The 26,479-nt window shown below is 37.8% G+C and overlaps 1 protein-coding gene across 1 annotated transcript in view; it reads left to right on the top strand.

The window, feature by feature from the left end:
• Positions 1–26,479, top strand: part of hip1rb (huntingtin interacting protein 1 related b) — a 41,384-nt gene extending 14,905 nt beyond the window's left edge. Inside the window, exons 5-32 of the mRNA XM_084413882.1 lie at positions 88–174; positions 1,316–1,392; positions 3,030–3,091; positions 3,355–3,495; positions 3,849–3,906; positions 5,076–5,151; positions 5,279–5,437; positions 5,626–5,678; positions 5,837–5,909; positions 7,178–7,361; positions 7,447–7,535; positions 7,735–7,851; positions 7,935–8,036; positions 8,125–8,319; positions 9,680–9,827; positions 9,940–10,026; positions 10,125–10,232; positions 13,565–13,701; positions 16,603–16,713; positions 17,032–17,090; positions 17,217–17,247; positions 17,897–17,959; positions 18,239–18,339; positions 18,455–18,560; positions 19,745–19,868; positions 20,001–20,062; positions 23,520–23,753; positions 25,428–26,479. Coding sequence (XP_084270008.1) covers positions 88–174; positions 1,316–1,392; positions 3,030–3,091; positions 3,355–3,495; positions 3,849–3,906; positions 5,076–5,151; positions 5,279–5,437; positions 5,626–5,678; positions 5,837–5,909; positions 7,178–7,361; positions 7,447–7,535; positions 7,735–7,851; positions 7,935–8,036; positions 8,125–8,319; positions 9,680–9,827; positions 9,940–10,026; positions 10,125–10,232; positions 13,565–13,701; positions 16,603–16,713; positions 17,032–17,090; positions 17,217–17,247; positions 17,897–17,959; positions 18,239–18,339; positions 18,455–18,560; positions 19,745–19,868; positions 20,001–20,062; positions 23,520–23,753; positions 25,428–25,436 — 2,853 coding nt within the window. The 3' untranslated portion in view covers positions 25,437–26,479. The remainder of the gene's footprint in view (positions 1–87; positions 175–1,315; positions 1,393–3,029; positions 3,092–3,354; positions 3,496–3,848; positions 3,907–5,075; positions 5,152–5,278; positions 5,438–5,625; positions 5,679–5,836; positions 5,910–7,177; positions 7,362–7,446; positions 7,536–7,734; positions 7,852–7,934; positions 8,037–8,124; positions 8,320–9,679; positions 9,828–9,939; positions 10,027–10,124; positions 10,233–13,564; positions 13,702–16,602; positions 16,714–17,031; positions 17,091–17,216; positions 17,248–17,896; positions 17,960–18,238; positions 18,340–18,454; positions 18,561–19,744; positions 19,869–20,000; positions 20,063–23,519; positions 23,754–25,427) is intronic.

The following is a 26,479-nucleotide window of genomic DNA, read 5'->3' on the forward strand; positions in this document are numbered from 1 at the left end:
CTCAACATTCAGACAAAAGGAAACTTTCTTTTTGACAGGTTTGACTGAAAAATGTAATGGTTTATTGTCAATAATTTCCATCTTCAGAATAACACGCGAGACAGACATGGGTATGCACAACTGGTTTCTCTACATTCCAAACTCCTCTGCACCAAGATTGAGTTCCACACAAAGGTAAATTTTGATATATTCACATTGAGGCCATAATATATTTTCCACATTTGACAGCCATTATTTTATGTCAGTGGTTCTTAGCCTTTTTGACTTCACGGCTCTCTTTTGTATGAGACAATATTCAAAGGCCCTCCAACCAGATCTCATGAATAAATGTAACTATTTTACGAGGTGACTATTTTGTATGAAAACGTATGAATAAAGTCCACCCATAAGCAAATCAAACAGAAATGTATCCATGACATTGTACAAATTCACACCAATTTGCCAAAACTTTTGAATTGCGATGAGAGTGTGTTTTGCCTCTTGTAACTCTACAAAGCTTTGGCATATTGACACCAAACTTTTCACTGTCACCTCACACTGACCACAACACACTCATCTGGTAACATTTGTCAAAAGGGATAAGCATTTAAATCATATTATTAGTGATTGTATTTATGATTTTTCAGCTATTTTGACTTATATCATCTAAAAATGTCTTTAATTACTCTTTGTTGCAGTTAGTCTGATGCTCCCAGACATGCTTACATAACTAATTATGCCTTTTTATGCTTGGCCCTATTGGTTGCTGCTTGCAGCTATATTTTCATTCAATTATTTATATATCTACATTTAAATAAGTTTAAAACTTATTGGGGCCTCCTTGGAGGTTTGACGAGGCCCCCTATAGTGGGCCCCAGTCCCCTGGTTGAGAATTACTGATTTTAATCATTTATATAAGTATACCTGTTTACTCAGAAGAATTACACTTAAAATGTGAAAAGGCTGTTCTTAAATATGGTGTAATCTTTTAAGTTTTGCCATATGATGAAAACGTCATTTAAATTGTTAAACCATACACTTGACATCTCCAGCTAATATAAAGGGAGCATTATTTGCATTAAATGCCAATGGTGACCGTTTAAAAATAGGAAAAAGCACCTTTTTTTTCTTTTTCTTTTCTCATTAATATGCTATGGAATGGTGTCTTGTTATGAGCCAAATGCTCATGTGAATAACTTTTGTGCATTTTTTTTTTTTATAAAATAGGAATTTGGATTTCTATCCCAATTTCACCAAGTAGCAGTATGGATTCCAGTGTGAACAAAGGGATAGTCCTGCTTAGTTTAAATGAAGTTTCTCTGTCCTCTCTTTGCAGCATTCTGAAATTCCAGCCAGTCTGGAGGTCTCAGATGAACTCCTGGAGCGTACAGCGGGAACAGACATCAATAACGTGTATGTGGAATTCCAATTACTCTAAATTTATTTCTTCTGTATTATATCTCGACAACAATAGCTTTTCAGACTTTACACTACAGGACCCCTACATTAGGTCTCCAATTATTATTGGTACTAAATGGTTCTTTCGAATTGAAATTGTGATAGTTTTCTCAGGATTCTTTGATGAATGGGAAGTTTAAAAGAACACCATTTATTTGAATTGGAAATCTTTTGTTAAATTCAAAAATTCATTACTGTCACTTTAGATCAATGTAATGCCTCCTTGCTAAATGAAAGTATTCATTTTTCTTTTCTTTTCTTTTTTTCTTACTTTCTTACTTACTCCAACATTTAGAATGGTGGTGTATCATGGTTTCCACAAAAAACATCAAGCAGTGCAACCTTGATAATAGTAGGAAGTGTTTCTTGAGCACCAGAACAGCATATTAGAATGATCTCTGAAGGATCATGTGACACTGAAGACTGGAATAATGATGCTGAAAATTCAGCTTTGCATCACATGAATACATGGCATTTTAAAATACTTTACAATAGAAAAAAATGTTAACGGTTCAAACATTAAGAATAATGTCAATATGATGGCGTCAATGTGAAGTTCTTCTACGGCTTATTGCTGGCTTAACAAGTGAAAGCACTTTACTAGATTAAAATGACAAGCTACTCCCTCTCACTCCAAATACATTTTAGATGGTTTTAAAAGAGAAACATGATGCTTTATTGACAGCTTTGTTTGGACACTGAGGACCCAAGAGCAAAGTTAGTCAACCTTTATTGAATGATAAAGTCAAATACCGGTAAATAATAATAATAATAATAAAAACCTCTCCATCTAAACATATTGTAAAAGATGCTGGCTAATGTAGATGTACACCAGGTAATTTTGAGAGATTTTGAGGCCCGTGATGGAATGTCCCACATGGCGTACATAATGATGTTAGCCATGTGGGACATTCCATTCTATCTAGATGACGAGTGTAGTAGCTAAACAAATAGCTTATTCTTATGCACATCAAAAAAATTATAATAGCTTCAAAATAGCAAAATAATTTTTCCATGTTGCTTGTAGTGTAAGCCAATCACATAGCAGCAACTCAATCCATTTAGGCATGTAGTCATGGTCAAGACAATCTGCTGAAGTTCAAACCGAGCATCAGAATGGGGAAGAAATGTGATTTAAGTGACTTTGAACGTGGCGTGGTTGTTGGTGCCAGACAGGCTGGTCTGAGTATTTCAGAAACTGCTGATCTACTGGGATTTTAACTCACAGTCTTTACCTCTAATTTGGCATAAACAACATGAAAGCATGAATCCATCCTACACATCCTGAAAGCATGGGCCCAGATCTCAGCTTTGGGATGTGGTGGAATGGGAGATTTGCATCATGGCTGTGCAGCTGACAAATCTGCAGCAACTGTGTGATGCTATCAGGTCAATATGGACCAAAGTCTCTGAGGAATGTTTTCAGCACCTTGTTAAATCAATGCCACAAATAACTAGGGCAGTTCTAAAGGCGAAAGGGGGTCCGACCCGGCACTAGCTAGGTGTACCTAATAAAGTGGCCGGTGAGTGTATGTTACCTTACTTTAACATGTTAACTTCTAAAAGGGTTTTGTCTCTGATTCCTGCTTCAGGTTCCAGCTCACAGTGGAGGTGTTTGATTACATGGACACAGAGCTTCGATTAGCAGAAGCTGGTGAGTGTTCAGATCATGGTGTTGTCCCAAAAAAAAAGGTTTTATCATTGACTTTGCAAATGTGGTTATAAAAGTTTCTGGCAAACCAAAATCAACCTTATTATAGAAGTATAAGAAGTTAATGTTGGATATTGTAGTCTCCTACTTTTAGTTTGGTTTTGATTGTGTCATGGAGGTTACTGTCTTTTGAGTTTGACATGCATGAAAAAAACCTGCATAATCTGGTACAAGGTTATTTTACTCTGTATTCTTTATCTTCATAGTGCTCCGCCAGCTCAACATGTCCATTGCTATCTCCACACTGACGTCAAGCCAGTGTAAACTAGCACCGCTCATCCAAGTCATCCAGGACTGCAGTCACCTGTACCACTACACCGTCAAACTGCTCTTCAAACTGCACGCCTGTAAGAGCTCGAGTGCTGCTGTAGCTCCATCATGCTTCCAACACTAATTCTACTGATAATACTTAAAGCTGATCGACAAAGAAAATAGTTTTAAATGTCTTAGTCAAATCATAATTAAGCTTCTTAAAAGCTTACCAATGGGGCAGATAAGTCATGTTGGCATTTCTACTTTGTCTTTTTATACATTCATAAGTTAGTTTTCAAAATTACAGAACGTAATTTGTAAATCAAAATTAAAACCAGCTAATAATACTCACAATGTGACTTTAAAATGAATGCATTTCTAATAAATGCTGAAACTGCACCCTGATTGCACTTCTGGAGCTGGTTGTTGATACTGGTTATGCTGACAGGTTTGCCAGCTGACACACTCCAGGGACACCGCGAACGCTTCCATGAACAGTTCCAGAGGTACATTTAATCATTTTCATACTAGATTGTTTTAGACATTTTTATTGTGTCTGTAGCATACTGTATTCACCATATGATTCACCGAAAATGCTTGTGCTTTTAAGTGTACAACATTTATATTAACATAGCAGTGAGGGGGCATATTTCCATGTCTTTAATCCCTGTGTTTTTAGGAAATGGGAAAGAAAATGTTACATGTGACTAAAATCATTCAATTCATGGTTGATTTAAACAGCTGTCACTTCAAGTTCATGATTTTCCTTCTATATATGAAATGCTTATTCCCAAGTATTCTGAAGCCAAACTATAGCATTGTGTAAGAAACAGACAGGAATTGATGGTTTCATTCACAGTAAATAGAAATCCGCCTTAGCTCTCCTTTTTATGCTCTTAAGGAAAGTAGCAATTTCTGAATTTTTGAACAAATCATTCTTTTGAGTCTTCTTTTTTTTTCTAACAATATTTTATTGGTCAACATTATGAAGGCAAAGTATGAACAGTAATTGGGAGTTTACCATTACAAAAACAAGAACCAATCAATCATCAATCAATACAGTACATACATGCACATACAAAACACCTTACACCTCCAGGTACGGATACAGCAATAGCATCTTAAATTGTTTACACATTATCATTATCTATCATTTTCATACATTATTTTTCAATGTATTCTAAAAAGTGATAAAACCAAAATATACAAAGATATTTTTGAACAGAAGATTATCAGTGAATAATGATTTAAATTTCTCATACAAAGAATGGCTTCAGAATATTTATGTAGCGCACAAGTTGTATTTATGATCATATTATAGTCCTTTTTTAAATTACTTTTTGAAGCAATATCCGCTATCGCATACTGTCCACGCCACTGCTCCTCTTAAAGGATGGGTTTCTTTTGTAATTTTCTCTGGCTCAGTCAGACAGTGGTGGGCAGAGGTGAGGTGGGTGGAATGAGAAAATGATCACTACATTTTTTACTGTTTAAACCAAATCAACCCAACAAATTATGAAAATGACTGTTGTAACACGTTTTCCTTGATAGAGTAATAGATTTATATTTACATCTTACCTCAAGGATTTTTAAAGAATCCCATGGAGATTTTCTATTCTTATGTACATATTATATGATTATTAATTATCATTATGATGATGATTATATTTTTTAGCCTCCAAACATTCCTCAATAAAGCACGAGATATGCTATACTTCAAAAGGCTCATCCAAATACCTAGACTGCCCGATGTAAGTAAACTATCTTTGAATTCCGTTCAACTTATTGAAACATAATGCTGACAAGGAATAAGGATATATTTGTAAGTGTGATACATATGTTTCTTATTAAGTATTTTCCTTTCTTTTTTTATTGAAGACTCCACCCAACTTTCTCCGGGCCTCTGCTCTGGCTGAGCATGTTAAACCCATGGTTGTCATCCCAGATGAAGAGGAGCTTGAGGAGCCTGAAGAGGATGAACCCGAGCCTCTGATAGATGTTAGCGAAGCACAGCCTGTCATGGCATCTCAGCCAACGGTACTTAAAGCAGAAACTAATGAGCATGATCATATAGATAGGGTGATAAATAAAACAGTAATTGTGTTGGCACATTTTGTGGATTGTCAAATGTTGGAGCTTCCTAGAAAATTTAGCATGATCCATTCTTGAATTTCTCGGCTCCGATTTATTTAGCTTCTTAAATGTCTCCTGTTTTGTTTTTTAAGAGTGATATATTTGACCAGGCCTTTGGACCGCCTAATAATGGATTTGATGATAGGTAGGTTATTCTTGATAATCATACCATAATCATTTGTTTTTATGGGGAATTATGAAAGAGACATTTATGAAAATGTCAGAAAGTTAATATTTCAAAGACTCTCTGTATGTCTACAAGTATCTACCTGTACTGTACTCTGTACTTCTTCTGTAACACAGAGACCTCCAAATCGAACACCTGAAACGAGAAATTGAATTGCTGCAAGCTGAGCTTGAGAAGATCAAAGGAGAGGTGAGACACTGTCTGTATTATTTTCAAGCATTTAAACCTTTGAAATTGGAATACAGTTTTTGAGATGAAACATATATATTCCCTGATATATTCATATGAATATCATCATTTTCAAACCGGTATGGTACCATGTATAAATGACCCCTGCGGTGTGGTTCAAAGGAGTAGCGCTGTTTCGTTCTGCTTTTGGAGTGTGTGCCATTTGATGTTTCTCATATACAACAGATATGACAGTCCTTATCAGTTGAGCAACTTGATAGTGGCACCAGCAGGAAAAAAGGTCGCAAAATGTGACCATTTAGTCACAGTTTAGAGCCCTGTAAAACGATACTGGCTGTTTTCTTCTTCATGCTTCAGCCAAACAGCAAGTCCACACAGCTAAATATATATCGGTTCAGATTTTGTTTACATTTGTATGGGAAAAATTCTCATATTCCAGCTAATTTTGTCAGCAACAACTAGACGGGATTCTCAACTCTGGCCCTCGAGGTCCACTTTCCTACAGAGATAAGCTCCAACCTTGATCAAACTCATCTTCCTATAACTTTGCAGTAATCCTAAAGACCTTGATCAGCTTGTTCAGGTGTGTTTGATTAGGGTAAGATCAAAAACCCTGCAGGAAAGTGGACCTCGAGGGTCAGAGTTGAGAACCTCTGAACTAGACCAAGAATTGCTATGCCTGCTACTTATGCGATTTCAGCAATCCTGTAAGATCATTACAAATCACACTGTATGACATGGATCTAATAAACTTGGGTATGACATGTATGTAGACTGTACGATGATGACACCTATTGAATCGTAGACTAAGATGCAAGTGGTGAACAAATAGAGCAAGATGAATCGCACTTTGGCAATTGTGGTATTTATGTGCGCTAAAAAAAAAAGAGGAAAAAGCGTAAAAGGAGAATATGGACTAGAGGAAAGTGGCCAACTTGGCATTTCAATTTTGCAAATGAAGCTTGAGTGTACAATGTGTACCGGGCATTGCTCAGACTGAATGTTTCTAAACACCATCCTAAACCAATTAAGTAACAATGTAATACAATGATGTGTCTATGTGATTTGTTTGCAACTTTTGCATCCTTTTTTAAGCTTGAAAGCGAGCCACTGTTCACAGCCATTGAATTGGGAAACGTTACTGGAATATTCATCAACATTTCTCATTTTGTGCATTGGAATATGTGCTATAATCTCAACATTGTTTTTTTTTTTTCTTCTGTCCCTTTCGCCCGTATTCTACTCTTCCACCTCTCCCCTGTGTTCAGGCTCAACGCTATATCACACAGCTCAAGTCGCAGATCAACATTCTTGAGGCAGAACTGGAGGAGCAGCGCATGCAGAAGCAGCGCACCCTGGTGGAGAATGAGCAGCTACGCATGGAGCTAGAGACCGTCCGCCGCCGCAACACTGAACATGAGAGCGTACAGAGCAACTTTTTTGAGGCAGAAAGTGAGTTTGTGCAAGCATGCAAATAGATATTCTTAAACGAAAATATGGCAGCTGATGCTGATGCTGATGACTTTCTCACTCATAGAAAAATCCCAAGCAACAGAGTTGCGTTATAATAAACTGAAGGAAAAGCACGCTGAACTGGTTGCCAACCATGCTGAACTCCTACGAAAGGTATGACAAAGAATAGAGTGTACCTATGTGTGTATATGCGATCACAGAGATATTACTTACCTTAGTTTGCATTTGTTTCTAATAACTTTTTCTGGAAATCTGAATAAATCAACTGGTATATGCCTTTATTACATAGAATTTTTGTACATTGCATGTTTAAAGGATATGCAGTTGTGAATGTGTCCTTTATCTTTTATAGAGTGCGGACACAGTAAAGATGTTGTCAGCCACACACCAGACTCAAGAGGAAATTGAACGAACTAAGCAACAGTTATCCTTTGAGGTAGATAGAGTCAGACAAGAATCAGACATGAAGGTAAGTGTGCACACAAGTCTTCCTTCACTTGAACTGTAAAAGCACCCAAGGACTGATTTTAAGGCGTCATCTTGTTGCTTTAGATTGAAGAACAAAAGTTTGAAATGGATAAGCTGAGAAGGGAGCTTGATGCGAAGAATGCAGAGATCCAAAAAGTCAAGATTTCATTGCAGACCTCTGAGATGGTATAGTATCTAGTATTAACATAACTTTCAGGATGCCGCACCATCAGCCAATGAGTCAATATTTTTTTATTTTCTGTGTTTCGTTCAGTCAGGAGAACAGATGAACAGCTCCATGGCTGCACTTCTGGCAGAAAAGGATAGGCTGACACAGTCTATGGGCAAGAAAGATGCCGAACTGTCCTCCCTGAAGAAGGAAGCTCAGCTGAAAGAGTCTTCTCTACAGCAGGAGCGAGACAAGACCATCAAGGAGCTGGGAGAACTACAAGGCAAACTCAAAGAGAAGGTAGGGTTATGGGTTATGCTAATGAAGAAGACTTGGACTGATCTATATTGTGGCAAATTCACTGCAATATTTTTTTTATTTTTTTTTGCAAGTCATTGTATAGGGCACAACATGGACGCTAGTGACCGCCCACTCAGAGCACATTAGCAACCCAGAACACCACTGAAACCATTTAGCAACTGCCCACAAAACCCAAGCAACTGCATCTATTTATCGACCTATTGTGTGTGGGTTATATGCTAACTTCACAGTTCTTACCCATTGCAGTTCCGTGGGTTCTTGGTTTTGTTCTGGCGATCACAACACTTGTTTTATTGAACATTTGGAGGCTGATTAAGGAGTGTATCTCATCTCTCTCTCCACTATCACAACTGCCGCCAGACTTTTCTCTCCTGCAGTCTAAATCGTGGGGTGCTGTTCTCGTGATATTATCCCCCAAATCCTTTATACAGTTGTAGAACATTATTTATAACCTTAAATTTCACTCCTCACGCTATCTATTAGAGGTAGAAAAAAAGGAATGTAATCCGGACGTACTACATTCGCCATGTTGGCATTATCATGTGACCTACCAGCATCAAATGTGTCGCTTCACCACCATTCACAAATCCTCTCCCATGGCCTCATGGGATAGTATAGTGTCCATTGTATGCTCACTTCAGAATCTCAGTGGAAGAAGTAGGTCATCCGGGTACTTTTCCTTCATTAGTACTGTGAATTCGGACATACTTCTTTTGTCACATACTGTTTTTTGCCTACTATATAGTAGGGATGTATGCGATTTCAGATACAGCCACAGCCTCAGAATGGCGGCCATGTTTCTCAAGACACACTACTAACACTGCATGCAAATTTTGAAGACAATCGGAACAACAGTTCTTTAGTTAGACACAATTTAATGTTTTGTTGTATTATAATGCCACCAAATGACACTTCCAAGTTTCGTAACAATACATCACTGCTTTTGTAAATAATAGGATTGTACTGCAATATTCAAAATGGCCTGCTCTCAAAATGGTTGACATGGGAAAATTGTGTATCGATCACTTTGGTACAGTATGATGCACTGAATCTATCGAGACCAGTCTCATGATTTTTGGTTTAACTATTTGGATGCTATAACTAAGCAACAAATGTAATCATTCATAGCAATGTATCCCTTTGGCACGGATACATGTACTGTTGCAGCCAACGCCACTACGTGAATGTGGTATTTTCTCCACATTCGTTTTGCTGTATTAAATTTAACAATTCATTTGAATGAATATCTGATATTTATTGACCCCTATTTTGTGGGCACTTGCTTTATACACATATACCAGCACTGTGCTAAAGTAACTTTTGCTCTATGTGTCTGTAGTCGAGTCATGAGGAGCAGCTGCAGCAGAAGTTGTTGGAAGAGCAGTTTACACTTCTGCAGGCGACAGTCACTGAGGCTGAGAACATCATTCAGGACGCTGTCGCTACACTGGACGACCCCCTGCACATCAGCTGTTCCAGCTCCCCAGGTACTGCCACTCATCCTAATAAAACTTTTTATCTAACAAGTATTTACATTTTTTATGAGCTGGATGATCTGCATGATTTTAATAAAACAATCCTCAAATTGACTGTCACTAGATTACCTCATTACCCGAGCTGAGGCCACGCTGGGCTCCATTGATAATGTGAAGACGGGCCACTCTGAGTATGTGAAGAGTATGAGGGGTATGTTCTGTCTCTCACTCCCTCACCATTTGTGTATATGTTTGTATATGCTTTATTCATGCTTGAATGTTATTTCCTGTTTACTGTTTTTGGTTCAGATGCTGGGGGTCTGGTTAGGGCTCTTACTAAGTTTTCTCATCTTGCTGCTGACACAATAACCAATGGAAGTGCAACGGCACACATGGCCCCTACTGACGACGCTGACCGTAAGAGCACACACTTATAAAGCTTGCTCTTTGTGGAAAACACTTACATAAGCACAACCCCACAGCTGTGTTAACATGGATTATGATTTTGTTTATGTGCAGTTTACTGTTTTGTTATGTGAAGACGAATTATGTTTTTGGACGAATCTCACAAAACCTGTCAAAAATATGTTCAGGTGACATTTCACTCAAAATCAAATTCATAATTAATATATTAGAGAAAATAATGCCTAACATTATTTCATGACAATTAGGCATATCCTCCCAAACTCATTGCTGTATTGAAATAATTACGTAATTCTCTTTTATTGTAATATGACAAATTTACTATTTAAATTGTACTTAATATTGTATTAATAATTTTATTAGGGTTTGCTGATGCAATCATGTATCATATGTCATAATTGATATCACTGTTTCAGGTTATTGTCAATATTTGAATTGGGTGATATGTTCATATAATTTCCCTTGCATTTGCTGCCAATATGGAGTTAATTAAGTTATTGTACGGTATTGAGATGTATTGAATCATTCCAGATGTCATGGGGTGTATCATGTTGTAAGGTTGAGTTAAGAGAGGTGGAGTTGGACAGGGGATAAAAGAGGTCGGACTCAAAACTGTGTTCCGATGAGCCAACAGCTCTTAGGTAGCCTAGAAATCTAGACGCACCCTAGCATCAGCAAAATTTATTTTGCAGCCAGTGTAGTCTAGCAACTCTCCGTTGACTTTCGAGCTAGAAAAAAAAAAACTCTAGTCAGGCCAATCAAATCATGTATAGAGTTGGTGGGCGGGCTTTACATAATGACGACAGAGTTGTGAGTGTGACGTTCCACGTGAATTCCCTGCTACTTGAAAACAAAGAAGAGCTGCTGCTGCTGGCGAACAGCGGTCTTTCCAATCGGTTTTGGCCGTGACTCTGGAGGACTTGAAGTTAAGCTTTTCTTTGAGAAAAGAACAAAGAACAGCACTTAAGTCGTTCTTAAAACAGGAAGATGTGTTCGTAGATTTGCCGGCCAGATACGGCAAAAGTTTAATCTATCATCATCAACTAGCTCCGCTGTTGGGAAAACTCTCTGGGCCAGGTTTCCCGATAACGATGTATCTTAGCTCTTAAGAGCGCTCTCTACGTGCAAGGTTACGAACGCTCGCAGCAATTCCACGAGCGTTTCCCAAAAATGCACTTAACATGAACGCGCGAGAACGCGTTTTACGTGCTACTTAAGAGTCGCTGTCCATTCGCGAAGTGCTGAAATATAACCTTATATGGAATCGTATTCTGAACGTTTAACCTAAGAATCGTCATTTGTTGTGGATAAGAAATCAAGACAGGTCTATATAAAGCACCTATGGCTGAATAAACAACAAAACAAGAGAAGATACCTTTCAAAAAGATAAAATGAATGTCCTTTTAGAGGATTTAAAAGGTCCTCTTTTAAAATAAAATAAAGTTATTTTTAAAGGGGTCATATAATGCCATTTTTGTACAAGCTAATATGATTCTTTAGGGTCTAAATTAAAAGTTTGTAATATACTTTAATTAAAAATTCTCATTAGTATTGTAAGAAAACACTAATTTTACCTGGTCAAAAACAGCTGTTTTCAGCACGCCGTTTCAGTGCATGTGTCTTTAAATGATAATGAGCTTTGCTCACCCCGCCCCTCTGTTCTGTGGGTACACCGTATTAGACATTCTCTGACCGTATCTAACACAATAACCACGTGTTATTCGTTATAAACGTGGGATTATGAATTATATTGAGAACGTCGTACATAGAAAACATGCCGTAATGTACCCTGAGTGTAAACCTTAGATGCATTCATCGTGAAGCCTGCAGCAAGGTTTGCAAATTTCGCAAAGATTAATATAAATACTAATATAAAGGTTAATAAAACATTACACTCACATCTTCTGGAGGTTCAGCAGGAACACGTTGGTACCGATCCGTTTTTTCTCGTTTGTGAAGCTGTCTGGTGTGAAATGATTCGCGCAAACATGAAAGCACAGACGATCGTGGGGAATCCCCGTGAGGGAATCCCCGCGTCAATCCTTTGGGCATATAGCTTCAAAAACAAAACTCAGCCACTGCTTCTTCAACGGCTCGGATTTAGGAACATCCAAATGACTGCTGTGTTCCTTATTACATCTAAGAACAGAACACCACAATCGCTTAGACGCCATTCTACTCCAGCATATCAACAATGGCGGACTACTATGATGACGGCTGTCACAGCTTGCTCAGGGCGGGTCTTGTGTTGAAGCACGGCTGTCAATCACAATAGCGGGAGGGGCGTACGATCTTATGACGTCACAATATCGAACGGCTTGATTTCAGAGATGGTCAAACATATAAGGAGATTAAAACAAAACCACTGGATGGATTTTTATCATGATAGGATGGTTGTGTACAGGCACTGCCAACAGACATTTCAGTGCAATCAACTTGTAAAAGTGCATGTACCATTATATGACCCCTTTAACAGATTTAAAGGACACCATACAAATAAGGAAAAACAAAACATCTGGGAGGACATTGCAAACTAACTGCAACCAGGGGTGTTCAAAGATCAGGGAAGGAGGTCCGCAAGAAATGCCCAATACATGGCTGGTTTTCGTGCACGTCAGCAAGTCATTGACAGATTTTTTTAAATTCATCCCTATTTTACCCAGTCTTTAAAGCATATTTCCCACATTACTTCTTTTATGAATTTTTTTGTTCATTCATTTAATTTAGATGTGTATTTCTATTTTTGTCTTCCCTTTTTAATTATTTCATTTATAAATTCATGTAAACAAAAAACGAGTACAGTAAAGTCCTACAATCAAAACCTTATATTATACTGTAGGTTGCAGTGTAATCTGTTAAATCTACATAAAAGTGTAATCTGCCGGCTGTCTTCTTACGATGCACTTGGGGATTTACGATTACTCCAGAGCACTCGTAGATCTACGATGATTTTTAAGTGCTAATTAAGTTACGATGCTTTTGGGAAACAGACCGTAATATTAAGATCAGTCGTACGATCGTTTTTACGATCTACTTAGGCTTACGATGCTTTTGGGAAACGCAGCCCTGGTTGATTGTAGCGCTGTCCTATTGCATGCAGAGCGAATTTGAAAGACAGCCGTTTATCCCGCGCCTCGGATTGAGCCCTGACAATGGTGAGTTGCCAGACCTAACATCTTGATGTAGGTCTGGCTTGCCAGGCTAGCTCTTAGGTACTAGTGGGGTGAAATGTGAGCCTAGGTATATTTTCATGAGATTTGCTCTTGTAGAACTGCCTACGATGTAACTTTGTGTCAGCTTATGTGTGTATGCGTGTTTATTTATAGGTCTGACAGATCACTGTAAGAGTTGTGCCACCCAGAGCCTGCAGTATCTTAGGAAACTCAAGTCAAAATCAACTGTAAAGGGGGCTGATCCCACCTCGATTCAAGCTGCGGTGCAGAAGATTCTTAGAATAGCACAGGTGAGGAGTTGCAAAGCACACACACTCTATTCCAAAACAGAGTGAGCTGCTTTGCTGTCTATATAGGCAGCTTCTCTCAGCATCATTCTTACTGAAATGAAACACTCTACATAGGCAGCAGTTTTCTTGAAGCGGTCATGACATGAGAAATCAAATTTGCCTTGATATTTTGACATATAAGAGGTCTTTGTACAATTAAAACATCCTATAAGTTTCACAGCTTAAAACCTCCACATTATAAATGAAGCAATTATTTAAACAAGCTCCAAAAACGTCTCGTTTGGATATTGTGGGATTTGTGACATCACACGGCCAAATACATTGCATATGACTTCCTCCAGAGCAAGACATCAATGAATAGCTTTACATCATCGCACCATAGGCCCTGCTCAGTGCCCACTGGCATTCAGTCTCTTAACAGCTGATATTTACCTACACTGGATTTGAGCGTCGCACTGCGTCAAACGCAAACAGAGATCATTATAATCACTGACGCTGTCTACACTGGATACAGTATACAGATGCGGGTTCAGTTTCTGACATACTCCACGCGCTTGAGTCTGCCGACAGGAGTTCAAATGGAAGAGTGAAAGAAAGTACGCTTTGATGCGTCTAGTTTAAACAGCTCATTTGCGTCTCTGTACAGACTTCAGAAGGATATTTGAATGGCGTCCCGGATCGCATCAGAGGATTATATATTTGTTTGTAGCATTTTGTTTTGGCACAGTGTAATGGAGAGTTCGCTAAGAAACTTTTGTTGAAAAATGAAGCAGCCAACTGTATTGGATCTGACTGTAGCTGCATCAAAAATCTTAAGTAAATGATTTCATAATGCTTTTAAAAGCATGACTGTAAATGGCGATTTTTGAAATTCGACGATATCGCAGATTTTGTTTTGTTTTTTGACCTGAGGGAGGGGTTTTAACAGACCAATCACAACGCTTGCGATCTGCGTAGAATTGACGACGTGTTGTTACATTTTGCATGCCAAAAGAGAGGTGCATGTCAGGCTACGCCATAGGCTACGGATGCTACACACAGCCTATGACGTAGCTACGGCGTAGGTTCGACACAGAAGTATAAATCAGCCTTAATGGTTAGAGAGTCAGACTGGTAACCCGAAGGTTGCAGGAAACGGCTGAGGTACCCTTGAGCAAGGTACCTAACCCCCAATCGCTCCCCGGGTGCCAAAGCAAAATGGCTGCCCACTGCTCCAGGTGTGTGCACTAACTTGGATGGGTTAAGGCGAGACACGGCAGGCAAAAACATCGTTTTTTTTTTTACTGGTCAATTTTGAGATTTGGGGATATCTGTCTTCAATAACATGTCTTCTTTCAGACTTGTGTTGAAAAAAAGTCCGAAATACACATTTAGGTCTTTATTTTATTACACTTTGTCTGTTTGCGTCTGTAGATTTCTCATAAATTCAACAAAAGTTCCCGTTCTTAATCAACGTGCTGCTCCGCGATTTCTGCCGTCAGCCTGTCATCAGAAGCACCGTTAGGAAGCTCTCTCTCTTGTGTACAATCCTGTCGGATCCAAATATGGTCATTTCCTTTTTATCAGCAACCAATCGTGAAAGTAAAAGGGCTGAATGCGCAATCTCATTGGCTGATGAAAAATCTTTAAAGCCCGTTTTCTCAAAATGACTTTTCTCTCATACTCCAAGGACGAAATCTCCACTTCAGTAGCACCTATATACACCAAACTTTCCAGACTTGTACCTAGTTATATTATGAAGACATTTACAGAGGGATTTGTAAATATATTATTCCTAGCCTGATTTATATAACATTTTATTCCAAAAAATATGGCGAAAATCATTTTTTTAAGGCTATTGACAGTATTTTCTGATTTACAGGATAACAAAAGTAGATATCCATAAATCCCTCTGTAATTTTTTTCCCATCTAATATGTGAACACAATGAAAAAATAATTTTTAACCTGGCTTTATCCAATACTCAGATATCGTTTTTTAAAATATATGCAAATTAGTGCATATTTGATTAGATATTGCCTGATTTGCATATTTAAACATTCAATTACAGAAAACTTGTAATACATTTTTTTCTCATCTTAATGTAGGTAATCAATTGGGAAAGTTTCATGGTGATATCTGCTAGTTAAAAAATTTACCCTATTCACCTGTAGTGTCTCGCCTTAATGCAGAGGACAAATTCCGAGTATGGGTTACCATACCTTACCATGGCCTTCACATTTCACTCAAATACTTATTTATACTTATATACTATCTTTATTAACATTATAAATGAACCTCAAGGAACATATTAAAATATTTTAAAAAATCCATGTCATGACCCCTTTAAGAGTCACACAATTGTGTCATATCACACAAATAGTGCAGCACATCCAAAGTGAGCAATACAGAAAGTTAGTAATACAGTACTCTAATGAACACTAAAAACAGCACACACAAATATTGGGTAAATTTGTTTATTTCATTTCATAGATATACTACAGCAAATTGATAAATGTATAGCTCTAATTATAATTCACATTCAACGTGCGAGCTTGTTGCAGTGCATTGTGTACTAATTGATTAAATATGATTCTTCCTTCTGTTCATTTATTGAAACAATGCCTTAATTATTTTTACACTGATTTTTATTTATAAGGTTAATAATTTTTCTACCTCGCATTAATGACTGCGTTGTTAATGACATATATTATATAATGTCTGAAGGCTGACAAATATTGAGATAATTTGTTTTAGCTATACCACCCAACTCAATACACAGTACTTTATGATACATATTTAAATGCTCACACAATTAATATCTCAATCATTCTTTTACTCCAACTTTTCTCTGCTTGTTTCACTCTCTGTTTTTTCTTGTCCCTCTATATCTTGTATTATTAATTTCCTTTTCCTTTTTCAGGATCTGAGGCCAAAAGGAATAGATGTTGGTAAGGACGAGCTGGGCGACATGGTGGATAAAGAAATGGCTGCTACCTCTGCTGCTATTGAGGAGGCTGTTAGGAGAATAGATGTGAGTAAAAACGGGACAGAGTCATTTATTAGTCACAGAAACACTCTGCTATCTTAAGCATCTGCTGTAAAACATTCCTGACATATAATAACTTCTTATTGCAGCTTAGTGTCCAGCTATGAACCACAGACGTGTTTACAGCCCTGTTATGAATAATAGCTGTTATGTTAGTATTTGTGTTGATACTGGGTCACAGAGGAGCATATTTTGTTCGTATTCACATTAATTTTAAGATTTTGTTATTGAGGCATTAAGGTTATTATATATTATATCTTTTGCTTTTGTTTTGATCTTGATTTTAATTGTTTGGCTGTCTAGGAAATGATGAGTCAGACCAGGAAGGACGCAACAGGAGTCAAACTGGAGGTCAATGAAAGGTCTGTGATTTGTATGCCTGTAACCAGTTGATTTGTTGAGACCTATAAAGTGTCACTCGTTTAATATACAGCATGCTTGCATGTTTCCATTTATATGCATCTTCTCTTTTCATATTTTTCTCTCAGGATCCTAAATAGCTGCACTGGCCTTATGAAGGTAAGACTAGAACTTATGGAATTATAGATGCTGGAACTGCTATATATTGGAACTGGAAAATTTGAATTCTATTTACTTCAGTAGATATGTTTCCATCCACCTATTTTTATGCAAATTTGGGGGTATCGCAGGGGTATCTAGCAACATATAGAAACTTTCAAGCAGGCTTTATCTACTTTCTGTTGAAAGTTGTCAACATTGTACTGTGGCTCCCCGATTGCAGCAACTTACATTTTTATTACAGGTATTTTCCCAGGAAGTGACGATTTGGTTCTCTTAAAACATACTGTAGGGGATGGAAACTATGCTTGTTATTTTGTGTGAAAATATTTTACGCGATATTCCAATTTTGCGCATAAGTGAAATTTGCAACTTTGATTGGAAACATAGCTAGTGATGTGAATAAAACAAACTTGTTCTATCTGTTGAGTACTTTATTTTAAGGTGTCCTTGTTACTGTGTAATTACACAAATTAGTACTGAGTGATATTAATTAACCACATGTACTTACTATAGGGTTAGTGTTTGTAAATATGCATAATTGAATGTTATTACAATAGTAAGTACATGTAACATGTATAACAAGGACACTGTTAAATGAAGTTACTGTGTATCATTTATATATTATCCGAATGTTAATATCCTGCAGGCAATTCGTCTTCTGGTGTTGGCATCCACAGACCTGCAAAAGGAGATTGTGGAGAGTGGAAAGGTAAAGTGTTACAATTAGTATTAATACTAATTTGGTGTATTATTATTAATACTAACACCACTCCTTGGTGGCCTAAATTGTACTTTAAAGTTAGTTTCAGTCTGTATTATCAAATGGAAAGTTTTAAATCCTAAAAATATTAAGTCTGTTTCTGATATTATGCATTTTGTGCACGTTTAATTTCTAAAAAGAAATCCTCAAAGTTTCAGTAGAATGTGATTACATGTGATTGTTGTGTGTGTGTTACCTGAGAGATCCCTCAACATGCATTCTTTCTAGGGCGCAGCTTCGGTGAAAGAGTTTTATGCTCGTAACTCTCGCTGGACAGAGGGTCTTATTTCTGCCTCTAAAGCTGTGGGATGGGGCGCAACACAGATGGTGTATGTATTTTTGCTACATGTCCGAGAGTTATAATACATCTTATGATACAATTTTAGATTTTTTTTTTAATGAAAACTGTTTTGTTAACGAATGTGTGCTTTCCCTTTCCAACAGTGATTCTGCTGATAAAGTGGTGTTGCACACTGGGAAGTATGAGGAGTTGATCGTCTGCTCTCACGAGATCGCTGCTAGCACTGCACAGCTTGTTGCTGCCTCCAAGGTGACACTTTTATATCATATATATATATATATATAAGGCAGCAAATCGAAAGCGATCAGAAAAAAATGAATGATGCAATAATTTTCTAATGCATTACTGATTAAACGGTCTATATTAATATATTAATCACATTGTTTTTCCCAGTCCTAATGTTTGGGTTTATATGTTAATTTTAGTTTTTTTTGGGGGGAAAGGCATAAATATACAGCTTTTTTGTTGCTTGCGACAATACTGTTGCTCCACCTATTGCCTGTTGGACAAATTTTACATGGCTCCTCAGAATTACATCATATACATGTGCATTACCTTCTGTGAAAATTGGATGTTTTATTCAGTAGTAATAGCCTTCAGTGTAAACCAGGCTACACCCATTACTAAATGTCCAGGAGAAAGCATCCTGGATCCAACTAGTACTTATTGACCAATACATTTCAAAGAACTACACTACACCTACACTGCTTTTGTTGAAATTTGACACACATCCAATAACTACAGAAATACATGACAACAGTGGTTCTTGAAGCAAAGTTATTTAGGTTGAAAGGACCCATTGTGTGCTGAATTAATTGTTGAGCACTGCAATAAAAGAATTTATAAACTATAAAAAACTGTGAAAATAAATGGCTATAACTTTTGAAAGGAAAAGCAATAGGCTTTTAAGTAAAAGTGGCCATGCCCACTACTTTTACTCTCACTATGTTGGTACACAGCCTAATCTAGTCACCCATATTGAATGCACATTTATAACATTATACTTTGTGTTATATTACCCTGGCATTAAATTAAACACACACACACACACACACACACACACACACACACCCATAGACAAAAAGTAAACACTGCTGCAATAGGGTGCAGTTGCAGGGGAGAGACTAAACTGTTCACTTTCTCCAGACTGGCATAATCCATCTCTCATTTTTCCTCTTGTGCACAGTCATGGAAATGCAATATTTGATTACATTTTTTTGCTGTTTTGCAAAAGGGAAAAATATCTATTATAATTATTTGCTTTTGGTCTCCTATATGCCTCAAAAGACGTTTATCCTGCATTTCAAACCCAGAAATGTAAAAAGGGTCCATAATGGTTTATACTGTCTCGACCATTTAGTTGCAGTCTACTATTGTTTGTCATAATTTGTAATATTTGCTTTGTTTTATCATCTTTGCTCTATCATCTACAGGTGAAAGCGGACCGTGGCAGTAAGAGGCTCGGTGTTCTCCAGCAGGCCTCGCGTCATGTGAATGAGATGGCTGCTGGAGTGGTGGCGTCCACCAAGACCGGGCTGGACCAGATCGAGGATAAGGGTAAGTGGAATGTTATAGGGGCTTTTGTGTCATGGTTGCTCATGCTTCTCTTTAATAAAAAAATATATAGTTATGCTATGACACATTTATTCAAAAAAATTTTTTTCTTTTTCTTCTCATGTGCATATTAAGACACCATGGACTTCTCTGGCATGTCTCTAATTAAGCTCAAAAAAGAAGAAATGGAGGCACAGGTTTGTTTTAACAAGTTTATTTTTGGCCACATGCTTAATGAAATTGTAAGGATGTTGTTTATTTGCATGTATGACTTGACAAATACATTTTCTGCAAGGTATTAGTGTTGGGGAACAAAGGTTATCAGATCTTTTGGAAGGTTAAGATATCAAAACCTGGGAGTTCTTATTTAGACTGTAGAATTATTTGAGACCTGGTTCAACAGGGGCGGATGAGATCTAACCTCTCTTTCCCCTCTAACCACCACACACTTCCTTCATTTTCCTTCGATTTATGAAAGTCTTGATGGTTTCTTCTTGAAATCAGAGAGTTGCTCAAGAGAGTAGTGGTGAAGTTGTGTCGCGGTCTTCCGGAGCTGAGCGAAGAATGACGAACTTCAACAATGTTATGTTGACTTGATGGTTGTTGTCTGGAAGTCTTACTCAAGATCTGAGTCAGATAGTGGTCTTGAACTTCCACAGAAGTCACACTATTAAAAGTAGATTTACCAATACAAAGGTGTAATTTTGTGCAGAGAAAAGTTTCCTAACTTATTCACATAATCAGAGTAAGCTGGCAGATTTCTGTGCTGTAAAAGAAGTATAATGCAAGTTATAGAGCTGGTAAGTCCCGCCCCTTCCGTAAAACCCCGCTGGACCTCAAAGTTGAAAAACCGTCAATGCAAGTGAATGGGAGAAAATAATTATTTTCTGGTCGCGTTTGAATTGTGCCATGAATGTGAACATATGTTGTCTGTGAATTTTTTATATAATCTTTCATGTTACGAGTTTGACAGTATATGGTATGATTCTTCGGCTGGCAGTTGTGGAAAAGACATAACGAGAAAGACTACATGTCGCCTATGTGACGTCACCCCATAAAGTTGACTTACCCGTGGTTTTCACCAACCTCAACGATTTTGTCCTCTCCCTGAAAGAAGGCGGTGAAGTGCACCAAAGACACAGTCATGTTTAGCGGGATCCGTGAGCTAGAGCCGTGTGCTAGTGGTGGTGACGTTTCAAACGCGTCGAAAGCAGCGAAGAGTTGTAGTCCACAAAGTGCTTTCACACAAAGTCTAACCGTATCAAACTTCTACCCGCTAAATTGTAGCATTCTTTACACGAAAAGTTCTATAAAAAATTCAAAGACAACATATGTTCACATTCATGGCAAAATTCAAACGGGACCAGAAAATAATTATTTTCTCCCATTCACTTGCATTGACGGTTTTTCAACTTTGAGGTCCAGGGGGATTAGCGGAAGGGGCGGGACTTACCAGCTCTATATGGTACACATCAACATCCAGGAAAGTAAGAGATATTATTTTGAAATGAGACATTACATTAATTAGTCAAGCAGTTCATTCAGAAGGTACTATAGCCTTCTGAAGCACATTTTTAGGTTTTAATTCTTTATTTGGCTTATAATACAATATATACTATATGAAAACAAATTGAAGCATTTAAACAGATATCTGCTAGCCTGGATGCCAGCCGAACTTAGCCCCGCCCACAACATTTGAGGTCGGAAAGTTCGGTCTGGACTTGATCCGTTGTGGAGCAACTATGCTCGAACCAGAGCTGTTTGGACCAATCAAATTGTCAGGGCGGGCTTTATACTATGATGGACAGATGATCAACAGTAACGTAATCATCCACGTCACCAAAAAGCGCTTGTTTTGAATTCGTTTACAACAAAGATGGCTGCCGCTGGAGAATTAAGATGTGTAGATTCTGCCATCGTGTCTGTTATAGAAGATATCGACAGCGCATTAATTTTAAAAGAGGAACAGAGAACCGCGATCAAGGCATTTGTCGATCGGAAAGATGAATGAAGAATATACGTCACTTACTCCGTTGCTCTGATTGGTTGTAGGTCTATCCAATTGAGTGCCGAGGCATTTTCTCTCCTGGTTTGGTTGAAACACGCCCCTTAATCACAGCCCAATGGAGCAGTATCAGACTCATATTCTGACTAGAATCTGAGTATGACGACGTCAGGCTAGATATCTGCTAAATATTTTTAAGAAATGTGAATATGTGAATTCTTTGTACTGTCATCTTAAGTTCCCTGAAAGAAACAAGGTATTTTAAATGTGCACACCCGTCATCCATTATTTCCACCACTTAATCAAGCAACTCTTTTCATGACATTTTTTTACCCACACTCTAACCGATCTGACCCGTTTAGCATAAAGACAGTGATCCGAAATGCATGGCATTAAAATAAATCTACTAATGCATCACCATATCTGATGTCAGAGGAGCGTTTTGCAGGGTTCCTGCGTCACAAGCCTGTAATGAGGATTGTATCTCGAGTCGTGCGCTCGGTCTGCTCAGCAGGGGATGATGGTAATAGTCAAACAGGCAGAGGTCAGCTCTGGGAGATCAGTCCACACACAGTGTTAATCCAGGGATGAAGCGAGATCAAGGTCAGTAACATGCAGAGTTTGTTAGGAGGAAGCAGTGATGATAAAGCAAATGAAGCAAATAAAAATGGGGCAATCTCACACTTGGTAAGAGTAGTACACAAGATCAAAGCCAGGCGTGATAAACCGAAGAGTGATGGAAGCATCACTGGGCAAAGAGATGGCATGAGCTCTGGACACATGTAGTCACAAGACTTAACAGACCGTGAGCCCAACAGGGAAATGGAGAGCAAAACATTGACACAGAAGAGCTGCACAGCAAGTCTAGATTTAGAGCAAGTAATAGAGCAAGCCTCTTTGTGGGGAGATAAAAAGCAACACTAGTTCTGACATCGCAGCTTTTACACAAGGTGAAAAGCACAGGACCCTAGTACTAAGCCTTGTGGCACTACTTTTGATTGACATGACGCTTCATTTACTGAAACACAGTGATAGCAGTCGGTCAGATAGATAAGATTTAAACCAAGCTAATGCCATGCTTTGTCAAGCCAACGTAATGATGAATGGCATTAAAGTCCGTAAAGTGGCTAGATGAGCGCAGATTTCCTTGATGTGTTGACGTAATTTCGAAACATGAAGTCATGTAATATAAAATGCCATGGTCACAGGGTTGATTCCCTGATTTGACATCACTAAGCTGACCTCCAGCTGCTTCAGGTATTCAGTGTCAGTTTAGCAGTCTTGTGCGGTTTATTGTAATGTGCTCCACTGATCTGGAATGCTATGCCTGGCCACAGTGCGCTGGTTAATAAATATTGTCCTAGCAATCAGGCTATTCTATATTTTGAAACAAATTGAATGCAAATGAAAGGCTCAAACTCAAATAGAGAGAAATGGTGTTTGAATTAAAGGCAATTTTCACCAGCTGCCAATTTTTTTAAAGGGATGGAAAAGTGCTTGAATTTCACTCTTAAAAATCTGTACAAGACCTCAGTAGTTTAGTGTATTAATGAATGCTAGTGATAAGTTTCTGAATTCAAGCAGTACTTCTGTGGGTAAACTCGATATGATGCATATAATACAACCTTGCCTTTTATTTCCTCTCCCAGGTGAAGGTTCTAGAGCTTGAGACCATGTTGGAAAATGAGCGCCTGCGTTTGGGTGAGCTAAGGAAGAAGCACTATGTGATAGCTGGCGTCCCTCTAGAGGAACTGGCTCAGGACAACGGCCTGGTCGCCTCTCCAAACGTGACCGCTGGCCCGCCATCCCCCAAACCCTCAAAACCCACTCTAATGAAGAAACCAGTTCTTGCACAAAAACCCAACATCCCACCCAAAAGCACGGTAACACTCTTTTTGTAAATGTTACACGCAATTTCATCTGTTTAGGTTACTGACTTTGAGGGGTTTTCATATGTTGCAAGGAGTCTTTTATAGATATAAGTGAATACGAATAGTCATTTTTGGTCACACTTTGGATTAAGGTCCAATTCTCATTATTAACTATGACTTTTGCCTCAATAAACTCCTAATTACTGCTTATTAATAGTTAGTAAAGTTACAGTCAAAGACCCAGAACCAGATATGATGAATGAAAACCTGGAGTCAGAATTATAATAAATTGAAGAAAAGTTTTACTGAAGATAGTTTGCAGTTTCATCAGCAGAAGTCAGCTTCAAGACTCAGACACAGGAGTTCGTAGGCCGCACTGCTTACAGTTACAAAGATCACAGCAGTTATACCCTTCAGCACACACACACACAGCAGTTATACCCTTCAGCACACCCACACACACACACACACACACACAGCAGTTATACCCTTCACCAAGGTCTAAGCTACGTCCTTGCTTCAGGTTGAATGCTTCTGATTGGCTAAGAAATAGATGAACAGTAATTTTCCACACATATACAGATAGACTGAGGCCTATCTCCATCGATTATGCAGCTGACACTCGGACCCTGAAGTTAGGCACGTCATGACCTTCCAGGTCGCAGATTCGGGTTGCTGGGTGCCAGCATGTCCAGAACAACAACTCAGTCAATCTCCAATAATGCCAGTGGTTCCTTAACCTGCAACCAAGAAGACTAACACACACACCGACACACAGCTTTTCCAAGGTTGGATTTGGCCAGGCTCTAACTATAAACAGGAGAGTCTTCTTAAAACATCGAGATAATGTGTTCTTTCTCTCAAGGAGAGCTACACTTTAGTCGAACTGGAAATAAGGCTTTAACAAAGAAATGGTCCCTTAAACTGTAGACTTCAATGGCCATAGTTGTCAGGGTACCCTAGAAAAACAGATGTATGTATTGACACATATTGAAGACCTTTCTCAACAAAACAAGTCCAGGCTAAATGAGTAAGCACTGTTACTGCATTCATATCAAATATAGACATTAAAGAATACATGAAAAGGACATTTCAGTAATCACACTGGTAACTTCTATAACAAAGTAAAATCTCATAAGCCCAGAGAAGTCATTCAACTCATTTGATATTTAGAAGGAAAAATATTGATTAAGCTACTAATGATGTAGCAACTAATAGTTTCAGTACTACTGAGAGCCAGGGCAGACGCTAGTAGTAACACACAAACACAACTTTGTTACTCCGAAATTCATTAGAAACAGACAGATGTTGGACACCTAAGGTTTACTTAGGAACTTTTCCCTTTAGAGGTAGTAAAAGCATTTATTTTTTATTTTTTTTAAACAGTCATCAAACTGTTGGTTTATAGATAATGTTGGACCGAATCTCCACGCCAGGAATATTGAAACCATTCTCTTTACCAGATCCCGTCTCTTTTGTGTGGTATCTAAAACTGTTGTGTCTAATATTTAAAACAGAAAGTCTTGTCTAATGCCCATTTCTGGTACCAAAACTGTATTAACTAAAGTCTTAATCTAATCTAATGGGTCATTTCTGGTTAAAAGTTATTGTGTATACGTTAGTCATCAAAGGAAACTAGTTTTTATCACGCATCATCAACTAAAGCTTTCTGTCCATTTCTTACAGCTGAGGTGAGCACATCTGGATGAAGATATTTGAAGACTCAAATTGACATGCACACAAAACTTTAACTAAATTTCTCTTTCTTTTCCCATGTGTGGTCATTCAAATGGTTTACCATTTACATGTGAGACCTTTGCCTTCTTTCCATTTGAGAGTGCCTTAGAGGCTACAGATTATTTTTATCTTAGATATGGAGCTATATAGTACTGGGTGTTCATTTGCATACAGTTTCAAACCATTTAGTTTTTAAATTATAGACATTGTTTTATTTACAATACACATAGTATGTAATAGGGCAAGTAGTGAAAAACGTCTGGCTTAAAGGGATAGTTTACCCCAAATAATGCTAATTCCAACATTTTTGCAACACTACAAAAACATACCTATACATACAGATCACGGCTTTTATTCATTTTCACACAAATTATGATTACAGGGCAGGTTGATTCATAATTTAATTTAACTCATTTCAATATTTCAACTTTTTTGTTCATACAATGTTGGTTTGGATCTCATTGACTTTCATTGTACAGTATTGGCAACAACAGCAACAACAACAAAAAAACACTAAGATCTATTTTTCAAAATGTCTTTGTGTGTGTGTGTGTGTGTGTGTGTTCCACAGAAGAAATGCAAACAGGTTTGGAATGAGTAAATAATCATGTTGATGTGAACTATCCCTTTAAGGACAGAGAGAACGTTATTGCAATGGATTTGTAATGTGTCTGCATTCACAGACATTGTTTTATGTGTGATTCTAATATAATGTATTTAAAATATATTTAAGACATACTTCATTTTATGAAATACATAAGGGTATTAACATGGTGGAAAATAATTCTGCAATGTTGTGCATATATCTACCGAGTACTGTATAACTGGGATTTTGTGTTTTAAAATAGGGTCTTACAAAAATGTATTTTGCTTTTCCACTGTGTCTTAATAAAATGCGTCTGTCTTTACACATCAACATCTATATATATATATTAACATATTTTAGTCATGTTTGACTGTCCCTTGTGATAAATGTAAAACGAACAATAAATATTTGAAGG

The sequence above is a fragment of the Rutilus rutilus genome (genome assembly GCF_951802725.1).
Source record: "Rutilus rutilus genome assembly, chromosome: 7".
Classification (NCBI taxonomy): Eukaryota; Metazoa; Chordata; class Actinopteri; order Cypriniformes; family Leuciscidae; genus Rutilus; species Rutilus rutilus.